The sequence below is a fragment of the Phaenicophaeus curvirostris genome, chromosome 38 (genome assembly GCF_032191515.1).
Source record: "Phaenicophaeus curvirostris isolate KB17595 chromosome 38, BPBGC_Pcur_1.0, whole genome shotgun sequence".
Lineage (NCBI taxonomy): Eukaryota > Metazoa > Chordata > Aves > Cuculiformes > Cuculidae > Phaenicophaeus > Phaenicophaeus curvirostris.
The window spans coordinates 236,491-244,724 of NC_091429.1; the positions used below are offsets into that span (position 1 = coordinate 236,491).

At 67.1% G+C, this 8,234-nt stretch overlaps 2 protein-coding genes across 3 annotated transcripts in view; both read right to left on the bottom strand.

Moving 5' to 3' along the window:
* Positions 1–8,234, bottom strand: part of CACNB3 (calcium voltage-gated channel auxiliary subunit beta 3) — a 127,407-nt gene that overhangs the window by 87,284 nt on the left and 31,889 nt on the right. The gene's annotated exons all lie outside the window — the stretch shown is intronic.
* TAMALIN (trafficking regulator and scaffold protein tamalin) lies at positions 1,607–6,592 on the bottom strand. Of its 2 annotated transcripts, XM_069879589.1 has the most exons (8): positions 6,433–6,592; positions 4,128–4,177; positions 3,686–3,740; positions 3,361–3,463; positions 3,025–3,118; positions 2,867–2,933; positions 2,709–2,775; positions 1,607–2,612 (listed from the first exon to the last, which is right to left on the bottom strand). In XM_069879589.1, the coding sequence occupies exons 1-8, from the start codon at positions 6,559–6,561 to the stop codon at positions 2,086–2,088; spliced, it is 1,092 nt and encodes a 363-aa protein (XP_069735690.1). In that variant the 5' UTR covers positions 6,562–6,592; the 3' UTR covers positions 1,607–2,085. The 2 variants fall into 2 exon arrangements, with proteins under 2 accessions (XP_069735690.1, XP_069735691.1); XM_069879590.1 differs by lacking the exon at positions 4,128–4,177.

Below are 8,234 nucleotides of genomic sequence, written 5' to 3' on the forward strand. Positions count from 1 at the left end.
GCCGCTGCCCCCCCCCGCCCCGTGACGTCACATCTGTCTGATGACGTCACCGGGATCCCAGGGCATCCCCGGGGCCGCCCCCGCGGGGATTCCTCCCCCCGCCCCTCCCCCCCCCGATCGGCTGACCCCCCGCGAGATGGAGCCGGGGCAAACGGGGGGGGGAGGTATTGGAGCCATGGAGTGTCCCAGAGATGGGGGGGGGGCTTGGAGCCAGGGGATGTCATGATGCCTGTAGGGGTCCTGGAGATGGTGGGGGGGTTCCAATGCCGGTGTGGGTCCTGGAGCTGGTGGGGGTCTTGGAGCCGCGGGGGGGGGAAACCCAGAGCCATTGGGGGGCTCCAAAGCTGGTGGGGGTCCAGGAGCCATCAGGGGGCTTGGAGCTGGTGGGGGCCCTGGAGATAGCGGGGGGATCCCAGAGGTGGTGGGAGGCTTGGATCCATGAGGGGGCCCAAAGCTGTTGGGGGGTCCCAGAGCTGTTGGGGGGCTTGGAACCATCGGGGGGCCAGAGGCTGTAGGGGTCCTGGAGACTGGGGTGGGGGTCTGGGAGCCTTAAGGGACCTGGAGCCCAAGGGGTTCCCGAAGGTGACGGGGTGCTGCTGCCCCCAGGACCGGGAGGCTGGGGTTGGGTGTCAGTCATGGGGGGCCCGTGGGCCAGCGGTGGCCTTAGGGCGCCCATAGGTGCCCACAGGCCCAGGGCTGCTCGCAGGACACCCCCGGGGGCTGCCAGGCCGCGGTGTCCCAGCCTCGCCCCGCGGGTGCCCCGTGTGCCCCGTGTCCCTGCCCAGCCCCGGCCACGCGTGGCTCCGCGTTGGGGCTATAAAAAGCCCGGCGTGGGCCTGCAGCTGGCGCACGGGTCCCGTGATGGGGACGGGGTGCCCCGACCTGGCAGCGTTGGCGGGCGCCACCGGCGCAACCCGACCATAAATGTCCAAGCCTTGAGCCGGCCTGGAACGGGGACAGGAGAGGGACAGGGAGCCACGCACGCGGCACAGCCCCGAGGCACACGCAGCCCTGCAGCTCGCACGCGCTCGCACACGCAGAGCATGCAGCCCTGCAGCCCCACACAGAGCATATACGCACACGCAGCCCTGCAGCACGTGTGCACACGCAGCCCTGCAACACACACAGAGCACACACATGCAGCCCTGCAGCATGCACACACAGAGCATGCAGCCCTGCAGCCCCAGAGAGCATATACGCACACGCAGCCCTGCAGCACGTGTGCACACACAGCCCTGCAGCACACACAGAGAGCACACACGCGTGCACATGCAACCCTGCAGCCCCCCACAGAGCATATATGCACACGCAGCCCTGCAGCTCCACGCAGCACGTGTGCACACATGCAGCCCTGCAGCACACACAGAGAGCACACACATGCAGCCCTGCAGCATGCACACGCACACAGAGCATGCAGCCCTGCAGCCTCGCACAGCACGTGTGCGCACAGGCAGCCCTGCAGCACACAGAGAGCGTGTGCACACACAGCCCTGCAGCCTGGAAGGAAAGGGAGAGCTTGGGGGGGGCAGAAAGGGGGGGGCAGCAGCTGGGGAGTCCCCAGGGCATGTGTGTGTGTCCCCCCCGCCAAAGTCACAGCCACAGCCGCTGCAAAAAGTCTCTGTATTGGCAAGTGCGGTACAAAAGCCCCTGGGGTCCCCTCAAAGTGGAGGGGACACAGCCCCCCCCCCCACCCCGCCCCCAATTCCTGAGCTGAGCGGAAGCTTTGCAGCCATGTCCCAGGGACTGGGACCCCCAGGGCTGAGACCCCACGGTCTTGGGGGCCAAACTGAGACCCCTGGGTCTGTGACACCCCCCACTCCTGGGATCTCCAGGGCTGAGACCCCCAACAGTCTGTGGGGGTTGCAAACTGGGACCCCCATGTCCATGATCCCCCATGATGGGGGGCGGTGACCCCCCTCGACTGGGTGTCCATGACCCTCCCCTGGGCTGGAGGGGGGCCAAGCTGGGACCCCCAGGCCCGACCCCGAGCTCCTTCCAGCAGCCTCAGGTGGGCTGGGGAGTGGGTTCCCCACAACCCCTTGCAATAAATAAATAAATAGTGGGGGGCGCAGTGCCCCCCCTCCGTCAGAGCTGGCTCTCCTCCTCCTCCAGCGCCCGGTTCAGCCCCGGGATGAACTTGAGCAGCCGCCGGCGGAAGCTGCTGTGCCGGCACTTTCGGGGCGCAGCCGCCCCCCCACCTTCAGGGGGGTCCCCGGCGCGTGCCCACAGCCGCCCCGCGGCCCCCGCGCCCCCCAGCTTGAGGCTGGCGCTGCGGCTCAGGGCTGGCCGGGGCCGCGGGGGGGGCGGCACGGGACCCCCACTGTCCGCATCCCTGGGTGCATCACTCGCTGCATCATTGTCTGCGACCCCGGCTGCATCCTCGGCTGCATCTCTGGCCGCATCCCCGGCCGCATCGCTGCACGCAGCATCCCCGGCTGCATCCTTGTCTGCATCCCCGTCGTCGGTGGCGAAGAGGCACGTTTGGTAGAGGGAATCGTCGCTGCCGCACGCGCTGCCGCGGGGGGAGCCGCCGGGGAGCCCCCCCGCAGCCTGCAGGCACCAGCGCACCGACTCCAGCGTGGCGTAGATGCTGGGGTCCTTGGCCACCACACCTGCTTGAGGGAGAGGGGGGACACGGAGGGAAGGATGATGGGGAGTCAAGGCGGGGGGGGTCTTCACCCCCCATACCACCCCCCCCTCCAACTCACCTCGCACCAAGCGCTGCTCCTGCACCATCAGCGAGCGGTACTCGCCCCACTTCTCGTAGAGCGTTTGCTGGGAGAGGGAGCAGAGGGGGGTGAGGATGCTGGGGTGGGGCTCCCAGCCCCATCTTGATCCCCCCAACCCCATCTTGACACCCCCTAACCTTCAGGTACTGCAGCCGGGCCTCCAGCTCAGCCCTCCGGACGGACGTCCCGTACAGCGTGTCGAGGCTGTGGGGCAGCAGCCGTCAGTGTTGGGGGGGGAGGTGGGGGGGCACATCCCCTGTGCCCCCCTCCCTTAAACCTCCTCCCCCCGGCTCACCGCAGCGCGTTCCCCGAGTTCTTGATGATCTCCACGATCTCGCGGTGCCGCACACCCTCCACATTGAGCCCATTCACCCCAGTGATGGCATCCCCTGTGCATTGGCGGGGGGCACAGGTTCAGGGGGCTGAACCCCACTGCTGGACCCCCCAACATCCAGGAGGCAGGAGGTGGGGCTTGGGAGGGGCACTGGGATGATACTGGGGCAGGACATGGGGCTTGGGGGTGAGCACTGGGATGGGGCTTGGAGCGGGGGCACTGGGATGGCCCTGGGGCAGGACGTGGGGCCTGGGGGGGCACCGGGGTGGCCCTGGGGCAGGATGGTGCTGTGCTCACCGGGCTGCAGCCCCGCCGCCTCGGCCGCGCTCCCGCCGTGCACGCGGCACACGAAGGTCAGCAGCTCCACGCGGTTCCTGTCAGGGTGGTGCAGCCCGTAGGTCTGAAATGGGGTGGGGGGGACACGGTGAGGGGCACAGGGTGGGGGGGACGCCCCTTTTGCCCCCCACCAGTAATCCCAGTATTTCCTTGCTGCTGGAACCCAGCGGGACTAAAAATACCCGAGGGGCTGCTTAAAAATAGACGGGAGGGAAAGAGCAGGGCAGGCGGGGAGGGTGGCGAGGGCGGCACGGCTCGGTACGGCACAGCTCGGCTCAGCACCCACCTGGATCTCGAAGCCAAAGGTCTCCTCCGCCTCCTTCTGCAGCGTCACCACCCTCCTGGGGGACACGGGGGTCAGGGACAGCGGAGCCCCTGCACCCCCGAACCCCCCCTGAGGCTCTGGGGGGGGCTGCTCTGTGCTGGATGAGACCCCAAGAACAAGCCCCCCGAGCCCCAAAGCCTCTCCCATGGGTGCTGGGTGGGACCCCAAGGACAGGACCCCCCTCCCCAAAGGATGGCCCCCCCCAGTGCCCCCCCAGCCTCTCCCATGGGTGCTGCGCAGGGTTCCCATGGGGTCCAGGGGTGCCAGCTCCCACCCCAGTAAGCAATCCCCTCCTTCACCCCCTCATGTCCCACTCATAACCCCCCCCACTTCCAGCCCCTGCGGGGACTCTGGGGCAGCGAGGGGACCCCAGCCCCACTCCTGTGTGTCCCCCCCTCCTTACCTGTGCTCCTGGGGGGACTCGCTCGGGGACGCCCACCGGAGCCCCTCACCCTGCGGCCGAGCAGGAACCATCAGGGGGGGCCCCATCGCCAGGGCCACCCGAAATGGGGTGTCCTAGCAGGGCCCCCCCCTGAATCCCAGCCCCAAACCAGCCCCCCCATTTAGGGACTGTCTGAATCCCTGGGCCAAACCACACCCCCCCCATTTGGGGACCCCTCAACCCCTTGGGCCAAATCAGCCCCCCCCGCATCCCTGGTCATAACAAGAGGCTTTGATGGGGGCTCCAGGCCCCCCCCATCTCCTCGGCACTCGCCCCACGCTTGGACGTCACCACATGTCACCCTCCCACCCCATGTCCCCGCCCGGGGGGGCCCCGGGCACAGAGGGGACCCTGTTTTGGGTCCAAAGGGGAGGGGTTTGTGGGCCAAATTTCCCCCCCTCCTTGGCCCAGACAAAGGCTCCGTTGTGGGGGACGCGGGGGTGGCCGGAGGGACAGGCAGGCAGGGCTGGACCCTCGCTGTGGGGTGGGGTGGGGGGGGCAGGGCTGTCCCCAAATGCCCCTCCGTGCCCGCTGGGCTCCGGTTCGGCACGGTTGACGTCATCATCTTGAGAGCGCCCCTTTGCTCTGGGCCACGCGGGTGGCACCAGCGTCACGGGTGTCACCACAACCCCCGTGGGTGCCACCAGCCTCGGTGGGTGTCCCTAGCCCTGTAGGTGCCCCCAGACCCTTGTGGGTGCCACCAGACCTCTGCAAGCACCTCCTGATCCTTATGGGTGCCACCATCCCCCCACGCATGTCCCCAGCTCTATGGGTGCCACCAATGCCCCACAGGCGCCACCAGTGTCAAATGTGTCACCAGCCTTTTGGATGCCACCAGTGCCAGTGTCACCAGAGCCCCTGTGGGCATCGCCTGCCCCCCACCATGGGTGCCACCAGAGCATTGTGGGTGTCCCCTAGACCTCCATGGGTACCCCCAGCCCTATAGGTGTCCCCAGCCTTATGGGCACCCCTAGCCCTATGGATGCCACCAGTCCCCATGGATGTCCCTGGCACCATGAGTGCCACCGGCCCATCGTGGGTGTCCCCAGTGCCCCATGGGTGCCACCAGCTCTATGGATGCTCCTAGTCCTCATGGGTGTCACCAGCCTTATGGGCATCCCCAGCCACCAAGGGCGTCCCCAGACTCCCACAGATGCCACCAGACCTACGGGTGTCCCCAGCTCCACGGGTGCCACCAGCTCCCCCAAGGACATCCTCCAGCCCTATGGGTGCCACCAGACCTCTGTGAGTGCCCTGAGCCCATGGGTGTCCCCAAGACCCCCGTGGGCATCCACCTCATGAGTCTCTATGACCATTTAAGTCCAATCTCCCCAAACCGAGCGCGTTGGCCGCTGGGAACGTTGCCACCTGTCCCGTTGAGCCCCCACGTCACCCCAGTGTCGGGGAGGTGACGCACGGCAGGCCACCCCCCTTGGGGACAGCTCTGGCCTCGGCCGGTGAACAGGAGCCAGGACCCGCACGTGACCCAGCGCCACTTCTGCTCCGGATGTCGGCTCCGCTCTCGCTTCCCCCACTCGACGCTCAGGAAGCGCCGTGGGGCCAGGGGGGACACTGGGGCGGTGGCAGCGCCGGCGCGAGGGGGCTCCCCTGGGGACATGGTGGCAGAGGGTCCCACGCTCCACCAAGCCGAGGAACCTCACGCCCCAGCCCCCAACCCTCTCCGCGGGGCAGAACGTGGGGAGATGCTGCCCCAGTTCCCGCGCCCCAAAGGCCGTGGGGCAGGGGGGGACACACTGGGGTGATGCTGGGGCAGGACATGGGGCTCGGGGGGGCACTGGGGCAATAGGTTAGGGGGTCAGTGGGGCAGGACAAGAGCCTGGGAGAGGACAACAGGGCAGCCTCACAGGCTGGAGACACCAGTAGCCCCTGGTCCATCTCTCCACTCTGTTCCCAGTCCTGGTGCAAAACCAGGGTGTCCCCCCTCAACCCAGTGTCCCCCCAAGCGCCACGTCCTGCCCCAGCATCGCCCCACTACCACCCCAGTGCCCTCCAAGCCCCCAGTCCCGCCCCAGTATCATCCCAGTGCCCTGTGTCCTGCCTCAGTATCACTTCAGTGTCACCCCAGTGACCCCCAAGCCCCCAGTCCTCCCCCAGTATCATCCCAGCGCTCCCGTCCAGCCCCGGTATTGCCCCGGTGCCCCCCCCCGAGCTCTACCTTCTGCCCCAGTATCGCCCCCTAAGCCCCCCGTCCCGCCCCAGTGCCCCCCCAGTCCCCTCCCAGTGCCCCCCAGTGCCCCCCTCTCACCGTGCGCACGCGGGGCAGGGTCCCCCCGGCGGCCGCCAGTGCCCGGTACAGCTCTGCGGGCGCGGGGCGCTCCGGAGCCGCCGCATCCTCCTCCTTGGTCCGGAGCCGCCGCAGCCGCCGCAGGGTCATGGCCGGGCGGCGCCGCGCCGAGCGCCGCTAAATCCGCGGGGGGACACGCCCCCCCGAGACCACGCCCCCAACCTAGAGACCACGCCCCCTCCGGGAGGAGCCACGCCCCCTTGCTAAGAGCCGCGCCTTCTTTGAGTAAGCCACGCCCCTTTAGGAGGGAACCACGCCCCTCCTGGAGGAAGCCACACCTCCTCGGGAGGAAGCCACGCCCACTTCGGGAGGCCACGCCTCCTTTTGAGGAAGCCACGCCCCCTTCGGAGCAGCCACGCCCCCTTCGGGCAATAACCACCCCCGTACAGGAACAAGGACCCCAACACCAAAGCCACGCCCCCTGCCGGCCAAGCCCCGCCCCCCCCGCGCTGTTAGACACGCCCACCGCCCCAAGCCCCGCCCACCCATGCCCTAAGCCCCGCCCACCTCCCTCCCAGGGGCCTGGGGGGGACCCAGTGGCTCCCGGGGGCTGCGGGGCCCCCAGTTCCTGAGCTGAGAGCTGCCAGCGGAGAGGGACTCGGGGTGCTGGTTGATGAGAAGCTCGACACAAGCCGGCAATGTGCCCCTGCAGCCCAGAAACCAACCGTGTCCCGCGGGGAGGGAGGGGATTCTGCCCCTCTGCTCCTCTCCTGGGAGACCTCAGCTGGAGGATTGTGTCCAGACCCGGGATCCTCAACACAAGGAGGAGATGGAGCTGTTGGAACGGGTCCAGAGGAGGCTGCAAAGATGATCTGAGGGCTGGAGCACCTTCCATACGAGCCCCTGCTCCAGTGGGAGGTGTCCCTGCCCATGGCAGGGGTGGGGCTGGATGATCTTTAAGGTCTCTTCCAACCCAAACTCGTCTATGATTCATCCAGGTGGGACACAGGGTTGGGAATGACATGAGGTTCTCTGGAACAGAAGCTCTGCTGATTCCTGGAGCTGGAATTGCAGCCAAGCATCCACAGTGGATTCACCCCATGGGACAGCATCCCACCACCACCGCTTTCAGGGGTGAATTCCAGGCAGCGGGAACACCGGGCTGCACTTCCAGCGAGGGTTTGAACCGTTCCTGCAAGGTCTTTGGATGCACTGAGGATGGGGACACAGAGGGAGGAACAATTCCCGGAGGCAGACGCAGTGTTGTGTGGCTCGGGGTGGTGGCAGGAATTTCCAGCTGGAATTAAAGGCTTTGCTCAGATGTTTATTTAAAATTGGCCCCCAAAAAATCCACTTTGGAACCATCCCAGCGACGTTCCCACCCACCGGCTCCGGCTGCTCCGGTTTGTAAGCGCTTGGGAAAGGCCAGGGTTGAACCTGCCACTCATCCCAGGGCACCACGCCACGACCCTCGCTCAGGGAGCGAAGAACATCCCACCCTGTTCCCACAACCTGGCAGGGATGATCCAGCCCCTCCACCGAAGCCATTCCAGATCTGTTTTCCCATTGAATTTCCTATAAAAAACAGGGGTAAAGATGAATTTTCCTATAAAAAACCCCTACATCCTCAACTTATGAAGCTGCTGCCTCCATTTCCAGGATGGGATCCAATCTCCAGAGCCGGAGAACAAGTCCAGATGGTGCCTCCACCCCCCCAGCTCCGTCTGAGCCCACGGGATCCCCCGGCCCCGGCAGATTTTCCCCTTGATCCGCTCCCACCAAGGAGGCCCCAGTTAGGGGGAAGGAGGGAGGGGCTCGCGCAG